We start from the raw sequence: 26,502 nt of genomic DNA, 5'->3' as shown, positions 1-26,502 counted from the left end.
TGCCAGACCCAATTGACAAAATAACTTTATTTTGATTTTGTGAAAAACTGACCTAAGTGTTTTGTAAAAATCTAAATTTTCTGTTCAGCACGACACGAAGCCACAGTTCACGAATCTCATCAACACGACGATCGGCCAAGACGTTGAGATGTTACTGGAAAATTCAATGGACGAGTCCTCACTAGCGTCACCGGCCACTCCGCTCTCAGGAGGTAACATATTTTATAACATTTCCAATCAATTTTCATTTTACCTGTTTGAACATCAAAAATCTGAAAAATCTTAGGAAAAAATGGGATATCTTATTTTTCGTATTCCAGAAAATAAAGAAATCAGTGACTTGGTATGATTTAAAAAAAATAACTCTCCAAGGGGACCTACAGATGACCACTTTACCGGACGATACCAGCCTGCCAGATCACAAAAGGCAAAGGGTCGCGAATTGACAGGCTGATACGCTTGATATCGTGCGACGAACTGGTAATTTGTAAGCTCCTTTAGGTTTCCTATCTGGCTCTAAAATTGATAAAACACTAAATAACAATAGAAATCTTTATCAACATAGGAGGCAACAGCAACTCCTACAACCCTTCAATCGCGTCCAACCAAGAGCGTCCAACCGCCACGCCCTCCACGGGCAAAAAGAAGAAGGAATCCAAACAGAAGATCGTCACCGGCTATATACTCTATTCTAGCGAAATTCGGAAGGCGATCATCGCTAACAATCCGGAGGCGACTTTCGGTGAGTTTGTGTACTGTGTTGTAATGTGTTTGGCATTTTCGCAAAGTCACACGGTTATCGAGAAATTTAAAGGTGAATTATATCTGTCGTGCTATGGAGTGACAGTTGGGATTACATTTTAGATTTTGGAAAGTCGATAGGGGCTTTTAGAGTTTGTGCGCATGTGTAGAGGGCGCCATGGTGGACAGAGGAGACCCGATGATCCCATGACGCCCTCGCGAACGGCACAGAGGGCGAAACGCCGGAGTGGGGTTTAGTGGGTAAACCTCTTTCCCTCCCTCTCGATAAGAGAGGGGGCCGAAGGAGGGAGTCCCACACCCCCCCCATCAAGGCCTTCCCGCGGCTGGGGGGACGGTGCGTAACGCATTCCCCACTCCGACAAAAAAAAAGGGGGGGGGGGCTTTTAGAGTACTGAATGAAGTGGGCATCGCGACCGTACAGTAAAGTTTAAGGAGTTGCACAGGAGACCATTTTAGGCATAATCTTCCACCGTGTATGGTTTCCAAATTCCAACCTTCATTTCCCAGCTTAGCTCGTAACCTAAGTGTGTGGTATTGTTGCAAAAATGTCGTTTTATTAGACAGGTTTAGACCAAAAGATACTATAAAAGAGATAATCTCATTCTAAAATTTTATTTACGTCTAAACTTGTCTTAATTCCTGTGATCGTTAATTAAGGTTATAGCTGAAAGGGAGCGTTCAAGTATTACGTAACGCAATTTTTGAAGATTTTTGACCCCCCTTCCCTCCCTTGTAACGCACCGTAACGTTTTTCTGTACCCCCCCTCCCCTTCTCTAAACGTTACGTAACACTCATGTGATCAATTTTATCCTAAAGTCGTAAAAACGAACACTATGAACTCAGGCATAAACACTAACGGAGTAATGAATACTGACAACGAAAACAACATTAAATGACGTACAATGTAATCTAGGGACTCCCCGTGAAATATAAATGAAAAGGTTTGCCAACTTGCGAGAACAAATTAAAAATGACGACCAGATTAATACAATCACGGGATTCCCCGTAACGTAAATGAAAATGGTTGCCAGTTTGGGAGTTTTAATTCCCAAATTTTTTAGAAACAATGTTACGTAACGTGTTGTAAGAAAGACCCCCTCCCGCCCCTGTACCGCATCGTAACGTTTTACGAGACCCCCTCCCCCCCCAAGTTGCGTTACGTAATACTTGAACGCTCCCAAAGCTGAATGAGTTTAAACGTTGAATCTATGTTTCTCACTGACGAGTTTTTTTAGCATACATACAAGATTATTCTTAGGCTCATTGCAACCAAAAAAACATCAACTTCGACGTATAACATTAATTTCTTAATAACATTTTATTACATTCGATTGCCAATAAATTTACAATAAATAACATAAATTTACATTTATTTGTCCACTTGGAATTAAAATGTGTTCACGTTTTGCAACTGTCTGTCTCGGACGGCAGGCAAGTATGGTTGCGCGATAAATGATAAAATAACATAACAGACCGTCCCTATCGCACTATTTGTAAGTGCGATAGAGACGGCCAGATGTTTTTATCATTTATCGCACGACCATACATGCCTGCCAGGTCGATTAACGGAAGCTGGCACGAATGGAACGAACGAAACCTTCCATTAATTCTATTCGTGATCCTGTGAGTCGACCGCTACAGTCACCGGCATAAATAAGGATTTCTGTACCTTGTCACATTAACTTCGTGTTTGAAATGTTATACGAAATTGTCAAGCGATTAAAAGCAACAAGACACAGAAATCATCACTTATTTATGCCGGTGACTGTACTTGGGTATTTAATTGTCATGCAGTTTATTCAATAATAAGCCTTACTTAATTTCAAAATAATTAAAAATTCCACAAGAGCTTGAATAATCTGGTCTGTATACACCTACGAATAAATGTCATCAATGTGTTAATTTACCATTTCTATTATATTTCTTTCTCTGTCGCTCTTCCTTGTCCAAATTCAATGTGAACTATTCGCGAATTGTCATAATAAGGTGCAAATATAAATAACGGCACCACCACAATTGGCGTTACAATTTCATTCATAAACCAAATCCTTTTTAGCTTCCAAGGAGAAACATTCCAAAAGTATGTATTTGCCTCTATTTCTGTTTGTGCTTTATTGGAATTAAAACGGGATGTTAGTGTTTGTTATAATTTAATTTGCTATAAATGTAATGTTTGACATAATATTTTTTGAAGTCTAAAACTTTATTAAGACCTGATTTAGACGGCGTGCGAACTCGATGCGGTTTTGATTACATTGCGGGCTGTTGAGGGTACATACAATTTTGCACAGCCATCAAATACCGGAATGTAATAAAACTCGTATGCGAGTTCTCGTACCGTCTAAATGGGCCCTAAGTATAAGAATTTTCGAAGAAAATATCTTCAGTGAAATAGTTTGTTGCAATAGCTGAAATAGATAAATCATTTTTTTTTAATTTTCAGATTTATTATTGATACAAAAAATGAAATCAAATAAAAAAATAACATTTGTACAATTTTGTATGGGAGACTCGGTAAAAAATGATGCCAAATGTTACGTATCAAATTATGGTAAATGAAATTATAGCAAACAGAGCCCCGTTAGAGAATAAATAGTATTTCAACGCATTTGTAAAGTGCGGGTAGTTTAGGCGAATCGTAAGATGGCGTTTTTGTTTCTGTGGTATTTTTGGTTATCTATATAATTATATTGTTTATATCCAGCATGTGTGTCGTTGTACGATTGTTAGAATTAAAATAAGAATTTATATATTTGGTATATAAGTATTTTAATTGATATGTTAGCCGGGTCCGCATAGAGCGAGGCACTTCGCGAGGCAATTTCTTCGCGCGGCAATCGTTCTATGTAGACGAGGCAATGTGTGCGTTTTGCTCGGCCGAGCAACCGGCCTCGGGCAAGGCACGCCTACATTGGACGATTGCGACTTGAGCACCTCTGTGTGGACCTGGCTATTGATTTTGGCACAATTTTGAAAATAAAATGTGGTTATTATCAATACTCTTTCCATACTTATTCCTATTCTGTGGATGAGATGCATTACACAAATCTAGCAATCATACGACGAAAGGTAGCTTTTATTTGTAATGTATTCCTAAAAATAGATGATATGTACATTATCTACATATTAGCTTGACTTAATGATTAATAATGATAATTGAAACTGGAACATTCCCTGTGTGGTGACGGGTTGAGAATTTCACCACCCCTTTTCTTCCCGTGGGTGTCGTAGAAGGCGACTATGGAATATGGGTTAAATTGTGGCGTAGGCGAGAGGCTGGCAACCTGTCACTGCAATGCCACAGTTTCGTTTTCTTTCAACCCCTTATTTGCCAAGAGTGGCACTGAAGCTTTAGTAGTTTCATGTGCTCTGCCTACCCCTTAATGGGATACAGGCGTGATTGTATGTATGAAACTGGAACATCTTATGAAAGTCACAGAAATATTTTAACTAAAATACTAGTAGCTGCAAACGCATTAGAGACATTTATCCAAACGCGTTATAACCAAATACATCAACCTATAACGAAGCATATGAGATGTCAGATCGTCTACTCGAGCATTAAAACCTGACAAAAGCAGACCCCTGAAAATTGTCTCTCAACTTTAGTAATCAAAATACTTTCTTAATTGAGGTATTAGGTGCAAAATACTCATATTACTATTTCGTAGTAAATTACACAACCAATTATTCCAACAGGCGAGATCTCCCGCATAGTTGGCAACGAGTGGCGCTCCCTACCGGCAGCCACCAAGCAAAGCTGGGAGGAACGAGCGGCCAAATGCAACGAGGAAACCTCGGCCAGGCTAGCCGAAGAGATGCGAGAGTTGGCGCAACACGGCGGGTCGCAGCCACCAGTGAGTACTAGTTATAGTCCAGTGGCGCTCTCTAGCTGGGAGGAATATGGGCATTTTCAGAAATTGGGACCCAAAATTAGGGACAAGAATTAACTCGTTTATTTATTTATTTAAACTTTATTGCACAGTAAAAAAATGTACAAAAGGCGAACTTTATGCCAGAAGGCATTCTCTACCAGCTAACCTTTGGGCCAAACAGAGATCTATAAGAGCTTAATAGGTGCAGGAAATGTCGCAATGACGAGAAATGGAATACCTACTAAATAACCATAAATGATTATACACCGTGTTTCCGGTATCACTCAAAACCTCAGACACCCCAACTGATTTTTATTTTTTTAAACGTATCTAGAATATTCATTTTTTAATTTGATGATTATTATTTTTTTAAATTTAATATTTAATTTTCTGTGCAGCTCTACTCGACTTTTAACTCTACACTCAATAAAATAATTGCTAGCTACCATCGTAAACCTTAAAACTGATTAATTGTGTATGTTACTGCAACGACATAAGGTTTACCAATAGACAGCTATGTCACTGTAAAGCACGTTAAACTGTGTCACAGTACCTAAACTTCAAATTGGACAGGTGGCGCAGTAAGCAAATTTAAACCCAAAATTCAAAATTACAAGGTTGTAATTAGGTACGAGTTCAATTTGTTATGACTTATGATAAACTTTAAAATTAAAGTGACGCACAACGTCAAACTCGTAGCGGAAAAATAATCGTCCAAGTAACCAGCCAGTATTAATACCCCTAAATACTGAAAAAGGTATATAACCTCTAGCAATATGATATGCACAATGTTGTATTACGAATTTGTAGAATGGGCACGTAAACAATAACTAATTATACAAATTAAAACAAAAAATATTACCCCCATCAAGATATAGCTCAATCGATTCTACTCTCGATTCTGAACAAACGGTTTTCAGGTTTTTAGTGTTAAGTGAAACACGGTGTATATATCATACAGCTTACTATTATATATATTAAAAAAATATACATACTTCGTTGTCAGTTTTGTGACGACAATTAGGCATAAAATCTGTCTAATAACCAACTTTTTTCATTTCTAATTGTAGATCATTGCTTATAGCAGACATGTAACTCCGTATAAAGTCTAAGAAAAAAAACGTACCTCAAAACCATACAGAAAAAGGAACGGTGACCTAGATGGCGATACACCTTTTGGGGGCGCTCGGCTAGATGGCGCTAATGTGAATATTTGACATTTTAACATATATCAAGCTAAGAATATGGGCCAAATTGTCAAAACTGAGGTTCAAAAGATTTAAGCTTGTGTCGAGAGATGGCAGTTTATGCACTGTGATTACACATTTTACTTTGACAGTAACTCTCTATAATACTTGATCCTCTTTGCTTATAGTTTGTGTAATTAACAAAAAAAGCAATATTTTTATTGAAATTTGATTCTTAATTGTTGTCACAATACTCACATCGAGTAAGTTTTTGTTAACATCTTTCACTAATTTTTGGTCCCAATCTTTGAAAATGCCTACCAAGTTTTAGTGACTCTTTCCCTACGCCTGTTTGTACAAAAAGCTATACATATTAAAGTCACGCGGGGGTGAACTGTCTTTTCAACTTCTAACACATTGGCAGCCATCCGTTGTAGCTTTCGCTACTCTGGCACCGAGTGCTGGAATAATATCCCTCCTCCTACCAACAACCTGCGAAGCATGCAAAGTTCCAGAATACCTTGTTCTGCAGGGCTGAAATGGTCGGCTGTCTATCATTTGCACCATTTCTGTCACATTCTAACAAGTATGTAAGTGCGAACGTGACGCATGATATGACGAGTGCCAAAAAACGGCCATGATACGGTCACTGTTATGGGAAAGACGTGTTGAATTATAATTTATCTTACAGGCAGCGCCTGTAGAGCTCACCTACGAATGTGCCTGGGATTCCTGCGACTACCAGTTTGAAGACCTTGCCGACTGCATGGAGCATTGCATCGGCGATGGAGGGAACAGTAAGTATTTATACTATGTCTATGGCGATACGAAGTTACAAACAGAGTTGTATATTGAAGTGTGATTTTTAATACCAGAGACTCCTTTTGTTAAGTGTAGTGTAGATTCAATGCGGCAATGGCCTTTATCTGAGGGTAATAAACACTCATTACAATAAGAGTTTAGAATAATTCACGGTTAGTTTCATTAGATTTGATTGACCGGGAAGACCGAGATTACTTTTTGATTTTCCGTGATCATGATGCATGCAACTGCGTCGAAATATCGGGAGCTCGACAAAAATCAAAAAGGTAATCACGGCTATATCAATATAAGTCATTCATCACAATATTAATTAATAATTACCTAATAATTCGCTAGTATTCTAGTGATATAACATAACACACATGGTGCATAGACATAACATATGTCACATTTGGTGCATAGACTTTAATAATTTTATTTCTGAATCTTCTGTCAAGAAATAAAAATCAACTAAACAACACAAACAAATAACAAAAACGTTTCAATACTGGTCTGACAAAGCCCATACAAAAAAGCGTACCCCTGAAATGTATTGGTCTTATAGGCTTAAAACTAGATGCCGCTGTTCGCAGTCTGGAAGTGGCCAAAATCATATTTTCCCCGAATATTTTTGCGTGTTTTTGTTTTTTATAAGAACAAATGACATATTTATTTATTTTAAAATCATGATATCACGTCAATACACTTAAAAAGAACTGTAGGCGTCATCAGTGTGGTTATGATAGTATTTTTAATAGGTGGTGCTTAGTATGAAGTATGTAAATCATATATAAATAATCCTTGAGTATAGTAAAGAAATAAGAGTGAAATCCCACAGCTTTTCTCAGATATTAGTCTCTGGAATTGAAAACACATTTAGCTTATGATTAAACTAACTAATTTACTAATACAATGACGTATTTTCAATGCCGCCACAGTGATTGGAACTTTCATTGAGACGAAGAAGGCTAAATTGGAACGTACGTATGGTTTTATTGTCACTAATATAATATAGTCTAATGTCAAGCAAAAATACTACTTTGTAAGGATCTAATTACCCGGGTCCACACAGAGCGAGGCTATAGGCAACTTGACTGTACTTAAAATATTTTATACCATGCACGAAATAAAGCATCAGATAATTATAAGAAAACAGGGACAGAAGTTATTTTTAACTCCAATTTATATTTTATAAATCAGATAGAAATATATAAAGTAAATCAGTTGACTGTGACGTCACTCAATTCGATTTCATATTAATTCCATATTGGCAAGTCGTTCAAAATCGTTTTGACAGTTCTTAAAAAGAAGCTGATTTGACTAGCAGGAAAGTAGCTTATTAAAACATGCTTTGTGAACGTGTCTCGACCGAGGCAGTGTGCGTTTTTCTCGGCCAAGGCACGTCTACATTGGATCTGTGCCGTTCGAGGACATTGCCTTACGACATGCCTCGCTATGTGTGGTCCCGGCTTGACTTTATTTTTTTTTCTGGTCTATCTTTGTACGCTGTGTTGTGTATGATATTCTATAAAGTGACGTCATCGATCCAAATTAAAAAGCCGATATTTTATATGCAATCTAGCTCTTATCTTAAAATTAGAAACACCATGGTCACAGTATAATAAAGAGTACTATCCTACAGTATGGTCACTCCCGCTCCCCGCTGAAAGTACCGCCCACTTGCTGTAGGTTACCTCACAGTTACCGCCTGTCAAAAACGCGAACAGTCGATCTGTCATATCTCACTCATACAAGCATGGTACGCATTCACATACACGAGCTTAGAATGTGTGCTAGGAACGCCTCTTTCATATATTTGATCCTTGTCCGAGATGTGCCATGGTGTTAAGAACTTCAGTGGCTATTTGACGGCATCAAAAAAAGACCAGAGAAATAAAGTCAATTGTAACTTTATTCGAGACAAAGTAGTATTATATTGCATGGTTTTCATGAATTATGTTTTGGTGTGGTAGTTATTAGAGCTTTTATTCCGGTAGATTGACGAAAGCTTATAGAAAATACTGTATTAGGAACTTTAGATGAGTGAGATATTTTAGTTTTATAGAATTTTACAAGCACAATATTTGCACGCATAATTTTTTGAAAAAGAGACATCAAGCTATAGGTTTAAAAAAAATTAAAATATCGCTTTTAGCTGGCAAAATTAAAAAAAAAAAACAAAATTTTAACTTATGGGATTAAAGGGTATAAACTACTAAAAAGCTTTAACTTTCGGCCCATATGCTTGAACGAATATGTAAATTTGAATGTGTTAAACGTTACATAGAACGTAACTAACACAACGAACGTTTTTTAAAGGCCAAGGTCTAATTTGCGTAATATAGTTATGAAGCTGTCGCAGTATTTTTTAGCTTTTTGGAGTTTCGAATCGTACATTTTGTAGCAATTTCGGTGCAGTATTACAAGGAAGCTAGGAACATGCCAAAAATTAAATTCGTTAAGTAGCGAACGAAAAACTGTCACTGTTGCATTAATAAATATATGGGAGCGTTTCAAAGTCAAGTCAAAATATTCTTTATTCAAATAAGCCTACAATAAGCACTATTAAAAAACATCTTGTCACGTTCACTGGGTCGTCAGCGCATGGGTATCGGGCGTAACTTTAAGATGGGAATACAAAAATTTGCACTCGATGACTTCGAGTTATCTTGGTTTAGTGCTCCACACTGCAATTGCTACAAAATTTCAAAACCAACACCTCCCGGTCTAACCTTGTTTTTCCCAACATGTGTGTCGGCAGCGGGCCACGTGCAAACCCACTACCGCGGGCACGCCGGCGACTTCCCGTGCGTGTGGAGGAACTGCGCGCGCGTGCGAAAGGGACAGATGCCCTTCCCGAATCTACCTCGCCTGCTCCGACATGTGCGAGACTTGCATGTGAATAAGGGCAACGGCCGCGCTATTGCCCACCATGAGCGCTCCAGGTAATGTCACAGAATACATATTAGTACAAGTACAGAAAGCCCTCTCCAAAAACCCGTTTAAAGAAATAACGACTCATGTTACGATACTATTCAGTTCAAATTCCAACCGCGCAACGCTAAATGCCTACAATTATATTCACGTAGAAGTGCGCTCTCTTTCTATCGCCTAACTGGTACCGTTACTGACGATAATAAGGTTGTCTCCTTTTAAAAAATAATATAATCTTAATATTTAATTACTACCTTTTTTATATTGCTCTACTTTAGCTCGAAAAAACCTAAAATATGTGGTTTAATTCTAATAAATTCGGTTGTAAATAGTTAGGCGTTATTATTTTTGTAAACAAATGAGCTTTCGAATACGTATCACGATACAATGTTAATTCTGTGACAGCGGTCGAATCAGTACGTAGGTATGCGACGAACAACTCGCGCGTGCGTCACCGCTCGCCCGTGAGGCCCTACTGATTTGCCCCTCGCGCCTGGGACAGACCTGGTAATGTTTAAAGTAAAATGATTGGGCGCCATTTGTAACTAATAAAGCTGGTTCGGCAGGGCCGCCATGAGTGGCGTTAACGAAAAAGTGGAATGAATGTTGGAGTAACTTAACTATCACGTAACAGAGTAATACTGAGCTTAATATTATGAACCCTATTTATCGTCACAAAAAGGTACAAATCTGTCTATAAAGTTTTTAAATTTCGTATATAAAAATGAAACGACATGAAAACTAATAAGCAGCTAGATCAGAGATCGCCATGCGATGTAAGGCGTCAGTAAGAGTTCGGAATCAGCACTTGAGGAGCGTTAATTTGTTCCCCGTCCACTTGCCCGGTTCCTGAGCTAACAATTCAAAGACAGTGAACAAGTTAATAATAACCAAAAGACGTGATGTAGGTGTTTTTAGGGTTCCGTAGTCAACTAGGAACCCTTATAGTTTCGCCATGTCTGTCTGTCCGTCCGTCCGCGGATAATCTCAGTAACCGTAAGCACTAGAAAGCTGAAATTTGGTACCAATATGTATATCAATCACGCCAACAAAGTGCAAAAATAAAAAATGGAAAAAAATGTTTTATTAGGGTACCCCCCCTACATGTAAAGTGGGGGATATTTTTTTTCATTCAAACCCCAACGTGTGATATATTGTTGGATAGGTATTTAAAAATGAATAAGGGTTTACTAAAATCGTTTTTTGATAATATTAATATTTTCGGAACTAATCGCTCCTAAAGGAAAAAAAAGTGCGCCCCCCCCCCTCTAACTTTAAGAACTTTATAAAGACTTTCTAGGAAAATTGATTTGAACTTGATAGGTTCAGTAGCTTTTGAGAAAAATAAGGAAAACTACGGAACCCTACACTGAGCGTGGCCCGACACGCTCTTGGCCGGTTTTTTAACTTTCGGTGTACTTGTAAGGAAAATATTAACTTACTGGTACGTTTCAGAAACTTTATTCCTTCGTCGAGGAAACCGCCGCCTAAGACGTACACCAACAGCTTCAGAGGCGGCGTGATGTCGCCCGGAGGTAATTATTTAACAACTAATCCGCTTTTCCTTTTTTTCTGTAAATTAGTCATTTTCTTACGAGACCAGAGCGGTCGCCTGGCCTAGCGTGTAGTGACCCTGCCTGCTAAACCGCGGTCCTGGGTTCGAATCCCGGTAAAAGCATTTATTTGTGTTATGAGCACAGATATTTGATCCGGAGTCATGGATGTTTTCTATGTATACAAGTATTTGTATATCAGATTATCATTGTCTGAGTACCCACAACGCAAGCCTCTTGAGTTTACCGTGGGACTCAGTAAATCTGTGTAAGAATGTCCTATAATATAATAGTAATATACTTTATTGTGCACCACTTATTAAAAGGAGATTACGATAGATAAAACGATTAAAACTAGGTAACAACAGGCGGTCTTAACGCTTATTTATTTATTCTCAGTTTAAAACTTTTTTTCATCACACCCGCATTTTAAATGTGCTATTGCACGCAGGCGGAGCGTGAGTTATAGAAAAATCGTTCTCCCAAGGGAATAATGAAATTTCTTGTACCGTACTTAACTTTTTTACATCTATTTACATATTTTTTACATTGCGAGTGTGATGAAAAACATTGTGTGTAACTCGGGGAGTATAAATATTACTAACTCGAGTCTTTAAATCGATCCGGCAAGCCGTCGCGATGTAACTTACTCTCGTTAGTACTATTCAAGTTCCTCCCCTTGTTGCACAATGTACTATCGTTCCAGCGTCGTTATCAGGCATGTCTCCACTGGCGCGCAACACGCCGTCACCCGGCGGGGACTCCATGCCGGCGCGCGCCGCGCCCTCCGGCCTCGAGCCGCTGTTCGTATCCGCGCCGCCTAAAGCGCAGCGAGTACAACACTCCGAGGCCTACATCAGGTACTGTGTGCTCTATAGTCTTAAAGAGATGACAGCGTGCTATAGACAAGTACACGTTAGTGACATGTGGTCACTGGCCGCCCCGCCTGGAGCAGCTGTTCGGGTCCGCGCCGCCTAAGGCGCAGCGCGTACAGCACTCCGAGGCCTACATCAGGTACTGTGTGACACTCTATAGACATTCAAGATTCCACATTTTGAACCACTCGCTACTCTCGCGGTTCAATACTGGAATCATCCACTTACTCGGGTATCAATTTTGGCACGTACGGTACAACTTTTCCCCCTTGTAAAACAAATAACTATTATCGTACAACACCTTTGTTTGCTATAAAGGCGAACTTATCCCTTATACTTCAAGTTCACTTTTGAGAGTTTACCTCGTGGGCGAGATCTAAAAGAACACGTTACCAACATGTCGTTACTAGCGCGTAACCGCCATCCCACTTACTTCGTACTACTTTTCAAAATACACGGAATTTTTAAAACGATTTTTGTATATACGACCGTTTTATGCGCAATGTTTGTGATGGTTTATTATTACTCAGCAAAGAATATAATACTCACTAGGAGAAGAACGCCAACTTCATACAAAAAAATGCCCCCTTCAATCACACACACACACACACACTTACACACCTTCACACGTTTATACTAGTGGCGGTCTCAATCAAATTCCAACGGACATTAATGGAACTAAAATTGACAACCGGTTTAGCGCATGCGCGGATCCAGGGGGGTGTCATGTCATGATTGTTCACATGAGTAAATTATGAAAACTTTTTTCACTATGGTCAAAGTTTTCATCATTTTACTTTTTTTAAAACTACGAATTTCTAACAATATAATTTTACTATTCCAGGTACATCGAAGGCCTCCACTCTGAGCAGAAATACATCACTCCGTGGGAGAAATCCCTCACCCCAATGCCCATCAACCCGGACCCGTCGCACTTCAACATGCACAAGCTGCCCGCGCACTGGATGACGGAGGAGGCCGTGCACGGCTACCTGGCGCAGGACAAGACGCTCTCAGAGACCGACATCCACAAGATGGACAACGGCGCCCGGCTCCTGAAGGGGCTGTGCGCGCTCCGGGACGCCATGATGAAGGACGCGCTCTGCGTCTATAGGAACCAGCTTTGATATAAGAAGCGTTGAGTGTCTGGAAGTTTCTATTCTGAGAAACATGCGATGGTCAAAATAGTGACTATTTAAAAAACGTGTCACGCTGGTTACAAAATGTTTTCTATAGATTACTAATGTAACTTTTTGCGACTAAAAATTAGTTTTTATACAAGTTGCGAGACATACCTAAGCTCTTTCGGATATATGCAGTATTTTGTAAAACAACAGATTTTATGCGCCATACTTTCTTTTTAAATAACTCGGTCCCTGCAAGTGATCCAAAGTTGGTGTCATACAACAAAATAACGCTTTTAATAAGCTATTTCAAACGAGCCATGTCCCATCAGTATAGTCATGGGACAAAATGCCCATTCTCCTTTGCAAGTTATTATTGAAAATTGCTTTTCGCTGATGTTTAAAAGTGCAATGCAATGATGTTAGGTAAAAAGTTACTTATTAACGGATTACTAAATGACATGTAAAAGTAGTTATAAGCGAAGTTTTTAATGAGATCTTTTAGTTATTTTAAGTTGACAATCATGTTTAAAAATTGACAAAATAAAATTACTTATACTAGTAACATGTGTTTTATCTCATTGCCCGTCTCACTCACACTGGATGACGGAAGTCTCTCTCGGAGACGGACATCCACAAGATGGACAACGGCGCCCGGCTCCTGAAGGGGCTGTGCGCGCTCCGGGACGCCATGATGAAGGACGCGCTCTGCGTCTACAGGAACCAGCTTTGATATAAGAAGCGTTGAGTGTCTGGAAGTTTCTATTCTGAGAAACATGCGATGGTGAAAATAGTGACTATTTATAAAAAAATGTGTCACGCTTTTTAACAATGCCACAGGGCTGGTTACAGAATGTTTTCTATAGATTACTAACTTAACTTTTTGCCACTAAGAATTAGTTTTTATACAAGTTGCGAGACATACCTAGGCTCTTTCGGATATATGCAGTATTTTGTAAAACAACAGATTTTATGCGCCATACTTTCTTTTTAAATAACTAGTCCCTGCAAGTGATCCAAAGTTGGTGTCATTGTCATACAACAAAATAACGCAGTTCTTTCAAACGAGACATGTCCCATCAGTGTAGAGTCATGGGACAAAATGCCCATTCTCCCTTGCAAGTTATTATTGAAAATTGCTTTTCGCTGATGTTAAAAGTGCAATGCAATGATGTTAGGTAAAAAGTTAGTTATTAACGTTATCTTATTACGTATTATACATTGTATGAGGGTTTCTATTCTGAGAAACATAAAATGTTCAACATCGAGTAATATAAACATGTAAAATGTCATATACAAAGAAAATGTGACCAAGGCCTCCAAGTGTCCCGAGCCGAGTGTCAAGTAATATTTTAAATAAGTGGAAGGACTATTAAAAAAGATACTGCAAACTGTGCGCTCTCCGGGACTTCATGATGAAGAACGCGCTCACAGTTTATAAGTACCAGGGTGCGTAGCCGAATGGCACTAACGCTCACGAAACGAAACGCTAGTAGATATCTATCTCTATCGCTCGTGCGTATTGGCGCGACAGAGCCGGACAAACTGGCGCGGCGATTCGTTTTCGTTTGGCGTCGGAGAAATGCCATTCGGCTACGCACGCAGCTTCGATATAAGAAGCATTGAGTAACTGAAAGTTTCTATTCTGAGAATCATGGAGATTCCATCTTTAAAAGTGGAATAAGAGTATTTGTACTGTTTTTATGATTCGACAAACGAGAATTGTAATTTTCAACCCTAATAACGTTCAAATATTTTCTTTATATCACGCAGTAAAGGATTCAAGATTATAAGATGTCTATCAATTTCTATACTTGACTTTATAAGAAACTAACGGATAGATTTTCTACAAATTGCGAAATATAAATAAAGCATTGCTTTTTTGCTAAGATTCATAAACGCCCCCTTATTCATAAACGTACTCTAAAGTTATCAAGCCGATAAAGTTAGTTTGTCCTTTTCTATCACACCAATACGTCGGAAAAGGACAAAGGAACTTTATAGGCTTGATAACTTTAGAGTACGTTTGTGAATAAGGGGGTTAGTGTTCAAAAACTTAAAATAGAGGTAAATGTAGATGGTAACTTGATAAGTGAAGTTTTTTATTAGATCTTTTAGTTATTTTAAGTTGACAATCATGTTTTAAAATTGACAAAATAGAAGTACTTATAATATATTTGTTGTTTATTTTACGTTACCTTGTCTAATACTTGTTTATAATATAACATAACCACAAAATTTAAATTTTGATTTCCATCAAACATGGCAACACTCCTGACTAATTCCGCTTTCAAACGAAAAATACGAAATCTAAATTGGTTCATGCGTTCGGGAGCTACGATGCTACAGACAGACAAACTTATAACACCCCGTCGTTTTGGCGTCGGGGGTTAATGTTCAGATGCTAGTACATAATGGAAATCCTGTAACATTGCTAACACCTAGGTGACCAAAGAAAATAAAAACAACAGTCAATAAAAATCCAAATAAAGCTAAATAGTATATTAATATTAAAAATATAAATATGGTTACACAAGTAAGCTTAAATGGCATACATGAAGCTTCACAAGCAACACATTTATTTATCACATTAACGCGGATCTGCGGCGTGTGAGCGAGATAGCGATATATGGTGTCTCGCTCGCACACCGCATTCCGTATGTCATGTGAAGACAGCTTTAGACTCCGCCTTCGACCTCTTCTTTCAACAGCCTTATGAGGTGGTTGAATTTCTTGCCTTCGAATATTAGGACCTGAAAGGAAAGGAATCATTATTTAATACCTATCCCACACCTAAAATCGGATACAATTTAATGCGACATAAAAAATGTAGTAATTGAATAAAATATATTATGAACCTATTGTGTCCCACTGCTGGGCAAAGGCCTCCCCCCTTTTTTTCCATTCCTCTCGGTTTTGTGCGACAACTGACCAGTCTCTCAAAAAGGAGTCTAAGTTATCCCGCCATCGCCGACGAGGTCTGCCGGATCTTCGGTTTGACTCGAGGGGCTCCCACTGCGTGGTAGTCTTGGCCCATAAGTCATTCGGCATGGAATAAAATAGAACAACAATTTGTTGCTACGTAGCGTTTTACGTCAAGAAGATGCCAATAGGTGATAGGCTTTCATTTGTTTTATGCTACACTCTAAAATGAGAACCCACTGACTTGAACCGTCTTAAACCAAAAAGGGGCCACTAAATAGCTTCTCTTCCTGATCAAGCGGGTTCATTGGAGCACAAATTTTCTTCACCAAGCAACATGCCTCGGCCAAGGCACTTCTACACCGGCCGTTTGCCGCGCGAATACATTGCCTCGCGTCGCTGTTCCAGCTGTGAGGACCCGACTATTTATAATGAGTAAGTGGGTGAATCAACTTTTTCTTGCCTGTTATTGCCATGGTTACGGTCCCCTGAGTTGTTTTTATGCAAACATTGCAAACTTATGCTACTGAAATTATGCAAGGATGTAGTCTATGTTTGTAGGTGGCAAATTAAGGGCTTGTTAACACCAGAAAAATGCATGTTTGCATAGTTTAAATAGCATAATTTTGCATAAAACCAGCGTGACTCGGGGGACCGTAACCATGGCAATAACAGGCAAAGTTGATTCACCCAAATAGACATCTTCAATAGAAATGGTGGTTAATTCCCATACTAGTTCACACAGTATAACTCTTGTCAGATCGAAACTTAGTGTCATTTTTTGTACTGAAAACGTCGTACGATACATGTGCGTAGAGGGAATTCGTAACTCGTGTCGATATTAAACTCTCTCATCGGAAGTGTTTTAATTTATCGCCACGTTTCGAATTTCCTCTTCCGCAGTTGTATCGTAATGTACTATAATTACCTTTCTGCCGGGGGTCATGGCACCGCCTTCGTACTCCCACTGCGAGAAGTCGACCTGCTCCGACACATCCACGTCGAAATTCGCCAGCGCCTCGTCCACTAACGGCTTCTCCTCCTGGTTCGCGTACAATATTTCTGAGGCTTCATCTGAAATAGAATAATGACTTATCAAGTTATCAACTAACAGTTTGTGAATTTTTTCCAGACTATTGAGGCTTTTTGCAACTTGAAAAAAAGGAAAGCAAGGGAAAAGTATGGTAATGCTAAACTTAATAGTCATATCTCATATATTTTATACTATTTACTAGTTTTTGTCCGCGGCTTCGCTCGCGTTAATTTAAAAACACACTTCCACCCCCCGTTTTAAGGAAGTGGGGGGGTTAGAAGGAGACAAAATGTAGCCTATGTCACTCCAGCCCTTCAACTATTTCCACTTAAAAAACCACGTCAATTCGTCGCTCCGTTTTGCCGTGAAAGACGGACAAGCAAACAGACACACACACTTTCCCATTTATAATATTAGTATGGATTTTGGTGCCTTTAAGCACCGTAAGCGATGAGCTAAAAAGAGACGCGATGATAACGCGAGCGAGTTATAGTTCAGTCGAGTGTTGAACTACAAATCTCTTGCTCTCTCTTTTATTTACACGGGAGTGACTATTTTTTGTTCGTTTCTATCGCCGATATATCGCTTCATCGCTTTTGTTGCGACCAGTGCCATAGAACAATACTTTTTCTACTCCTCAACTTTAATCTGTCAATTAGGACACCACAGACTAAACTATAAGTGCTGACTTTTAGTGTTAGATAGTCTTTTACACTTAGTCAACTATAACATTTCATTACAGTTCACTTTTAGTTAACTGTAATAATTTCAAAAATAAAACTTCATACAAGTTCTTTACTAATTTGCGATACCTGGCAAATTTTTCTGCATCTGAAACACGTTTTTTTTTATCTATCGCGTTATCGACCAATAAGAGACGGTTATTACAAACAATTGGTTGCCAGGTAATTCGATGTTGATACAACGGTGAACGACGCTATTAACATTAATTTTAACTTAAATGATGATATTTTTCGTCCATTGATGACTCATAGAAAAAGTACCTATTGTATACAATAGTGATATAATTAAGCTTTTCAGTCTCGTACCGTACTATTAGGCCACTCAGCAAGCTTCGTGGCCTAAACATGGTACTCGACTGAAAAGCTTTGTATCACGATTGTATAATAGTTATTTGTTATACAAGGGGGCAAAGTTGTATTTTAACGCCGAGTGTGGAATTGAAAAACAAGCAAGTGAAAGGATTCTATAGTTGAACCACGAGCGAAGCGAGTGGTTCGAGAATAGAATCCTGAACTTGCGAGTTTTTTAACACACGAGAAGTAAAATACATTTGCACCCGAGTGTAACACAAAACTTTTCCCCTCACTATAGCGAGGAAACTACAACGCAAAAAATGCGTTTATCACTGCTTCCAGTAGTTCCACAGGTGGTAAATCATCTTTATTACTAGATTCACCTACTTTAATCAATTTTAAAGCAGTTAATTTGACTTTATTCAAGGTCAAATTACTTTACCCACTAGTGGATAAAATGTGTTTTTACCCGCTGGTATTAAAGGACAAAACACGTGTCTCCGAGCTAGTGAGGGGAAAAATAATATTTTACACTTGTCACAGATCTTGGGCAACATTAGAATAAGACAAAAGCTTAGAACTATGAAGTAAATATGTGCCACAGAACACCCCACTAGAAGCCAAATGCAAGCGATATTGTTCGAGACGCAAATCACCAATCCTTGCGGGGTGAGGCGGGCGCGCACGGTGCTGCCATTGGTCGTTTCAAATAATGGCGCGCCTTTATGATTAGCAGTAGGGATGGGAATGGGACATGTCTATTATAGACAATGGTACCGGTACCAGTACTGTGGTGAATTTGTTTTGCAACAAATTATAATATTATAATTAAATTATAATAAGGCCTAGTTACCCTTCGGGTTGGAAGGTCAGATGGCAGTCGCTTTCATAAAACTAGTGCCTACGCCAAATCTTGGTAGTAGTTTCCAAAGCGGACCCCAGGCTCCCATGAGCCGTGGCGAATGCCGATGCCGGGATAACGCAAGGAGGATGATAATTGTGATAGCATCTCAATAAAAATCATTCTAGTAACTAATAACTAAACTGTGCATTTTTACTTACGTTTACTAAGTTAAATAACCAACTAAATATTCTAAACTAATCAATGAACTAAATACCACTACAGACTCTACAGATTCTAGATAATTATTCACTATTACAAATCTGCTTTCTTTTATATTTCATAAAATGGTAGCACATGGTACGAACGGCAGTACGAAGTTCCCGCAACAGACATAAACTAACATGGCTCCATGCCTAGTCGTTTACGTGAAAGGGATAGCATATCACATTGTTAACTCGGTAAAGAGGGATGGACGCGCCTCGGCGCCGCTCAGCACCATATTGACCAGTATAAATGAACTCCGCGGACAATAAACAATATTCAACCAAATAATTAATTTGACTTAACTGTGGAATGTTGTTCCATCTTTTTTACATGTAGAAGTGTTAAAAGACTTGCCACACCACTTTATGCTGTAAGAGACCATTGTTTGCAACCAAAATTGATTATTTAAGATTTTTTCCCGAGCGGACACGGACACTGTTAGCGGGTCGTATACTTGGGCGCTATTGATCGGTGTCGCACGCGTTCAAACTTTTATAAACCTGATTTGTCGTATGCTTGGTGACCGCGAGTCGCCCTGTAAGGGCCATCTTGTTGTATTGATCTGTGATATGTGCTCACCTCCAGTATTGTATGTTTTGCATATCCATATGAGGTACTGGAATGTGTATGGCATGTTCTTCTTGATGGCCTTGTCCAACTCTGACTGAAGGGAAGAGAAGAGGGGCACACTGATGGCTGCGGGAATGTTCAGGATTCTGTGAATAAATTTATATTTTTTAGAAACATTGTGATGCATAAAATGTTTATGCCAGTTAATAACCAAGCGAACTTGGTAGACAGCATTCAAAATACTAAGTTACCATCCATACTAATATTATAAATGGGAAAGTGTGAGTGTCAGTTTGTTTGTTCGTCTTTCACGGCAAAACGGAGCGACGAATTGACGTGATTTTTTAGGTAGAGATAGTTGAAGGGATGGAGAGTGACATAGGTTACTTTTTGTCTCTTTCTAACGCGAGCGAAGCCGCGGGCAAAAGCTAGTATGAAATAAAAGTGCTAGTACTTAACTATAATGATTATTAAACTGTAAGGAGTGTGAGGGCACACTGACTCAAGCAACTAGTTATTTTGTTCCTGTGTGTGCTTCTCCTAACAAAAGGGTCCTTATCCTTACGCTCATTAGGTACATACTATCTAGGTATGGAATACAACATAAAGTTTTTAACCATTATGATAGGGCTATAAATGCTATAATCCTTTCCTTAGTTAGACAAAAAGATATTATTTTGTGAAAATAATTACGAAAATATATAAATTATCACAATTATGACATACCTTTCATTAATGACGAAGCCAACATGGTTGACGTCATCAGACAGGATCTTTTTGATAAGAGCTTTGGTTCTGTCGTCAGCATTGTCCTCGGCGAGTTGGTTTAGGAGATCTGTAACTTGCTGTATTGCCGGCTCATGCTACAATATAAACATTTTCTTATAGTATGTATGTCCACAACAACAAAAGTTGATAAATGGGTCTTATGCTGAAATAACGCTGCGATTTTTTGTTTGCATTTTAAATAAATTTCCTTACGTATGTACCTTGGACAGCAAGAAGATCTAACATCTCTATTTTGGAAGAACTTAATATCACCACACGCCTCTCCAAAATATGCCAGGAGCGAAACCTTAGATTTTTCGGTCACATTAGGAGATCACCAATGCATAATATGGAGAAGTGTATCATCTTGGGGCGAATGAATGGTAAACGCGCTTGGGGTGGGGCTCGTAAAAGATGGTCTGACTGTGTGAAGAAGTGGACTGGCGGCAGCCTATATCGTGCAGTCCACATGGCTTATGACCGCGTTCAATGGAGACATCCTCAGCATTGAGGGAACGAGGAAGAAAAAGAGAAACTTCCTTATTGCACTCGTACTATCTAAATAATTCTTCTCTTCTTCTTTAGTCGTTTCCTCAATGAGGATCATGCCATGTCAGTCTGTTCAAGACTAGGTGTCCCTCCATAGGCATCTGTTCCTCATCAAAATAATTATGAAATTATCTTAAAGTATAGAATTTGGTTGACATCTCACCTTTCTCTTAGTGATGTTAATGACAGTGGTGACTCCAAATACTCCATCGCTGCCATCATCTTCATCGTCATCATCAACAGGATCATCAAGGCACTGTTTCACTACACTGCCTACATAATTTTGAGCTGAAAAAGAAATAAAGTTCATTTAGTTCGTCTGCTTCCAGTAGTAAGAGCTACGAGCTTGCGCACCTCTAAGTTGCCAGCAGTAGCTGTGGCTACATAGCGGAGTACGAGGGTCATGCCAAAAGAAATTAGATACTCAAAATTTACATACTTTATTCTTTATTACAGCTATCTATTTTTTCGAAGTATTCACCGTGAACACGTATACACGTTTTCATCCGTCTAAACCACTTAGAAAATACCGATGACCACTCTTCTTTAGACACCTCAGAAATTTCTTAATTATACGCAGCCAACGCATCTTCTTTGTTCTCAAATCGCCTTCCTTTTAATTTTTCTTTAATTTTAGGAAAAAGATAAAAATCACAGGGGGATAGGTCAGGGGAATATGGGGGGGTGGGGCAGAATAGTCACGTTTTTTGAGCTGAAATCGTTCAAGTGTTCTAGCGGAAGTGTGCGGGGCAGCGTTGTCGTGGTGCCAGAGCAGGTGCCGGGTTCCTGACTTCGGCCGCTTGTCACACCAAGCTGACAGTACTCTTGGGGCACAAACTGTCACATACCATTCTGAATTAACTGTTTTTTAGGGTTCCGTAGTCAACTAGGAACCCTTATAGTTTCGCCATGTCTGTCTGTCCGTCCGTCCGTCCGTCCGTCCGTCCGCGGATAATCTCAGTAACCGTTAGCACTAGAAAGCTGAAATTTGGTACCAATATGTACATCAATCACGCCAACAAAGTGCAAAAATAAAAAATGGAAAAAAATGTTTTATTAGGGTATCCCCCCTACATGTAAAGTGGGGGCTGATATTTTTTTTCATTCCAACCCCAACGTGTGATATATTGTTGGATAGGTATTTAAAAATGAATAAGGGTTTACTAAGATCGTTTTTTGATAATATTAATATTTTCGGAAATAATTGCTCCTAAAGGAAAAAAAAGTGCGTCCCCCCCCCTCTAACTTTTGAACCAAATGTTTAAAAAATATGAAAAAAATCACAAAAGTAGAACTTTATAAATACTTTCTAGGAAAATTGTTTTGAACTTGATAGGTTCAGTAGTTTTTGAGAAAAATACGGAAAACTACGGAACCCTACACTGAGCGTGGCCCGACACGCTCTTGGCCGGTTTTTGATCTTCTAGCACTATTGTAGCAATATGTCCCGTCTTGCAGAAAAATGAGGCAACCATTTGTTTTTGTGTGCTTCGGGTTCGGCGACATTTTGTTGGCGTCGGCTCATCTTCAAAACACCATACTGTGGACTGTCGCTTTGTTTCGGGATCGTAGTTATATAGCCATGTTTCGTCACCTGTAAGTATATCATATACGTTTTTGTTCTCGCCTGCGTCGAATTTATCTATCATAAATTTGCACCAATCCACGCGACGGTCTTTCTGTAAATCGGTGAGCTTGTGCGGCACCCATCTTGAACAACGCTTATGAAGAGACAGTTTACTATGAATTATAGTTTGCAATGCTGCTGATCCAATGCCCAGTTCACGCTCGAGCTCTACATATGTAATTCGTCGGTTCGCACGAATATTTTTTTCCACAGTCTTTACATTTTCTTCAGTGACTGCGGTTGGCGGCCGTCCGGTCTTCTCATCTTCAAAGCTGTCCCGTCCTCTTTTAAATTTAGCAAACCAATTGAAAACAGTTGCACGTGAACACGCAGACTCTCCAAAAGTCGAGACTAAAAGTTCAAAACACTCTTGAGGTGTTAAACCTTTTTTAAAGTCATAATATATTATAACACGAAAATCACGTCGAGTAAGCTCCATTGTTGCGGAAAATTCCCGCCAAAATTATTTAGAAAAAAAATAATTAAAAAAGGAATCCTAAGAATTTCCAAGTGTTCCATTTTTAAATTTATAAGCAGATAACCTACCTTTACATTGGTGTATAACTGGCCAGTATCAATCAAATGACCATGGAGTATCTAACTTCTTTTGGCATGACCCTCGTATGTACTAATAGTACAATACAATACAATACCCATTATTGCACACATCACATAGTTTACAAGTAATGCACAAGAAACAAAAACAAGTACCTTTTATGAAATTAAAAATCATGTGAGTAGTTAACTATGGGCACAGAAAAAACCCTGCATAATTCACAAAAAAGCACTAAGCATTTCGAGGGGTGAGTGGTCGACCCGATGAATCGGAATTATTTTTCATTGAAATTGAAACTATGTGCATGTTTGCAATATTATTTTTCAAACCTCCCTAACCTCCATCTAATTACTATATAATGCAAATAATATATTTGGATCAGGTTTTATTACTCTTCTGGGAGGGGAAAAAAAAACTGAAATTATGGCTATAATATTGTGCAATATCAATGCTTACAGATTATAATTTGTGTAAGTGCTCCCAAGTCTACATTTGTTTTGAGGAACAACTGTCTCAGCAGTTGCTTTATGCCATGGAAGTCACAGTCCTCAGGGTTGCGCCCTTCAAAATCTGCTTGAAGTTCCTAAAATAAACAAATAAAAGATTTAATAATATACCCAATATTTACATACAAGTTAAGTCTAATTAGAACCCACTTATGAAAGAAGATGCAGAAAGTATGTCTATCTAATTTCTGGACCTCGCCAGATGGACAAATAAAAAACTGTCACTAAACTCAAAACTCCTTCATTTCAAAGGTAAATTACTCATATTTTGTACTGTTTTCGTTAGAAATGTGCACCTGCTTCAACTCAAACAATGAAGAGCAATTGAAAATAAGCTCAAAACGAGTTACAAGAGCGACGCAACCCGACACCCGCTCATTGTTTACGAAGTTTACGATATTTACGAGATCTGGTTTCGTTTCCTAGCGCAAAGCTGAACTGAAGCGTTACAAGTACTCAAACATTACTTTGAATGGCTAAACAATGTTTAATAACCAATATACATCTTCAAACGGAAAATATGATAAAAAATCTCAAAAATAAAAATGAAGTTTTTGTTGTCCACCATGTGTATTTTGAGGTTATATTGTGTCTACCTTGTCTCCCACGAAGTTCCCATCGGAGTCGAAGTCGGAATCTCTCTCACTGCCAGAATCCTGCTCTTCTTCACTCCCGCTCTCCTCGTGATCTATTTCCTTATGCTTTTTGTTAGACATATTTATATTTGCCGGCACACACAGTTTGATCGCACGCGAAAAATGAAAATACGCAGTCTTGATCGAAACGTCAAATCTCGAATGTCGGGTTTGATTTGACGTTTAGATAAATGTTGCCATGCATATGAGACGTTAAGGCGTTTTTCATCAAGGATTGTTTTCATCACACACACGATTTGCACATGGTGCACGAAACATTCACTATGGGTCAAACTTTTAATGTACGAATCTTTTATGGAAAGGTCTCAAGAACATGTAGGACCATTCTTAAGTTGCTAACTAACGAACGCATCGTACTGCGACCTTGGGATTTTTTCACGTAAGTGAGAGCGAGAAAAAAAACTTTTTCACCGCCACTTAGGGGATAATACGAGGATCGCCTTGGTGCGGTGAAGTAATTCTAATTCATCATCATTGTATTTCTTAGCTCATTTATTCGGGTCTATATTAATTCGCATAACTGAATACTCCTAATATGAATTGGCATACCGTTTATTACGCATAACGTTTAATACGCATATTTCGTATAATGCTAATGCGCATAATGTAAATTGTTATAACGATGAATTGGTATAAGTATAATAAGCATAACTTTGTTTCGTAGAATGTTTAAATGGCATACAAGAAAATTATATTTTCACCACACTAACGGGTAACGGCTTACTTTTCTGTTCGAAAACAGATAGCAAAATTGCATTTTATCCACAAGATTGCAAAGTAATTTCATACAAATTTTAACTTGATGTCTTAAGCTAGCTGATAGAATTTTACCTATAAATGATGATTTTGAATCATAAATATTGAAGAAATCGATGGATTTGATTTAGTTTGATGTTTTGGAGTCAGTATTTTGTTCGTGTTGGGGTGGTGAAAAATTTGGTTTTCAAACTCGGTGGCAATGTTTAACGTGCCGTACGAAGGTTAATGTGCCTTGAAACCCTCGCAACGCTCAAGATTCCACTTGGAATCTTCCGCTTGCTCGGGTATCAGTATTGGCACGATCTGCGAAAATCTGAACGATGAAATAATATTATTTAAATACTATCCATTTTCAATTTCTTTAGTAAGGTACAGCGGGGCAAATCTAGACTAAAAGGCAATTGTAACTAATTCATTTTTTCCATTATTACCCTATTTCCAATATTCCATTATTACATGCACCCACTGAACACGCCTACTACATAACTGGTAGATACTCTATTTTCTGAAAAACACTTATGAAAAACGAAAAACTTAATAAGTAATGTATAAATAAAATAAAGACTCCTTAACTCAAATAATCTTTTTAATTTAAGATTAGCAGATAAGTTCGTAAATGCATGTATGTTTCTTAAAAATAAACAGTTTTTTTTAATAATGCACACATTGTAAAACATGGAAGAAATTGACCAGTTACATTTGCCCCCCACTCGAGATTTGCCCCGCTGTACCTTACTTACCCCTATTTTTTTCATGCTTAATAAGTGAGACAGTATAAAATTAAACACTCAAAATCGAGCGCTCGAAATTGGAAAATCAGCCCCTGATTGATCCAATCGCTTACTCCATACAGTTAGTAAGTATGGCAATTCATTTTAGGATAATTAAAGTTATACGAAATAATAGTATGCAAATTTCAATTATGCAGATTCATTGTTATGCGAAATAAGAATTATGCATTTTTAATATTATGCTTATTCAATGTTATGAACAATAATGTTATGCCAAATCTGTTATGCGAATTCAAATTATGCGAATTAATAATAGGCGAAAAAGAGGGCACCCCATTTATTCACTGCTAAAGTATATCATACACGGCACGTTTTACGTAATTTAAACCCGTTTTACACTTTATGCATAGTAAAAAACATACAGTTACAAAAGGCGGACTTATTCATTTCTTCAAGTCATTATTTACTGATCAACCGTAAAATAATACATGTAATATTAGTCTTTGTTTGGACATTTAAGCCCCGTTTCAGCGTGGATGATAAAAATTATAGTAAAACTTAATTAAAA

General features: G+C 38.3%; 2 protein-coding genes across 2 annotated transcripts in view; one reads left to right on the top strand and one right to left on the bottom strand.

Moving 5' to 3' along the window:
- LOC125238485 (protein polybromo-1) overlaps positions 1-13,637 on the top strand; it is a 48,143-nt gene extending 34,506 nt beyond the window's left edge. The window contains exons 25-33 of the mRNA XM_048145847.1: positions 89-212; positions 566-742; positions 4,463-4,620; positions 6,517-6,622; positions 7,565-7,606; positions 9,388-9,571; positions 11,016-11,095; positions 11,820-11,973; positions 12,833-13,637. Of these exons, the coding sequence (XP_048001804.1) occupies positions 89-212; positions 566-742; positions 4,463-4,620; positions 6,517-6,622; positions 7,565-7,606; positions 9,388-9,571; positions 11,016-11,095; positions 11,820-11,973; positions 12,833-13,115 (1,308 nt within the window). The 3' untranslated portion in view covers positions 13,116-13,637. The remainder of the gene's footprint in view (positions 1-88; positions 213-565; positions 743-4,462; positions 4,621-6,516; positions 6,623-7,564; positions 7,607-9,387; positions 9,572-11,015; positions 11,096-11,819; positions 11,974-12,832) is intronic.
- A 1,962-nt stretch (positions 13,638-15,599) lies between these two features.
- Positions 15,600-24,576, bottom strand: LOC125238312 (protein BCCIP homolog). Its single transcript, XM_048145605.1, has 7 exons — positions 24,385-24,576; positions 23,739-23,865; positions 21,263-21,387; positions 20,509-20,645; positions 19,792-19,928; positions 16,963-17,108; positions 15,600-15,865 (listed from the first exon to the last, which is right to left on the bottom strand). The coding sequence occupies exons 1-7, from the start codon at positions 24,502-24,504 to the stop codon at positions 15,791-15,793; spliced, it is 867 nt and encodes a 288-aa protein (XP_048001562.1). The 5' UTR covers positions 24,505-24,576; the 3' UTR covers positions 15,600-15,790.
- Positions 24,577-26,502: the final 1,926 nt, after the last annotated feature.

This window comes from Leguminivora glycinivorella, chromosome 23 (genome assembly GCF_023078275.1).
Source record: "Leguminivora glycinivorella isolate SPB_JAAS2020 chromosome 23, LegGlyc_1.1, whole genome shotgun sequence".
Classification (NCBI taxonomy): Eukaryota; Metazoa; Arthropoda; class Insecta; order Lepidoptera; family Tortricidae; genus Leguminivora; species Leguminivora glycinivorella.
This window is presented reverse-complemented; position numbering and strand designations above follow the sequence as displayed.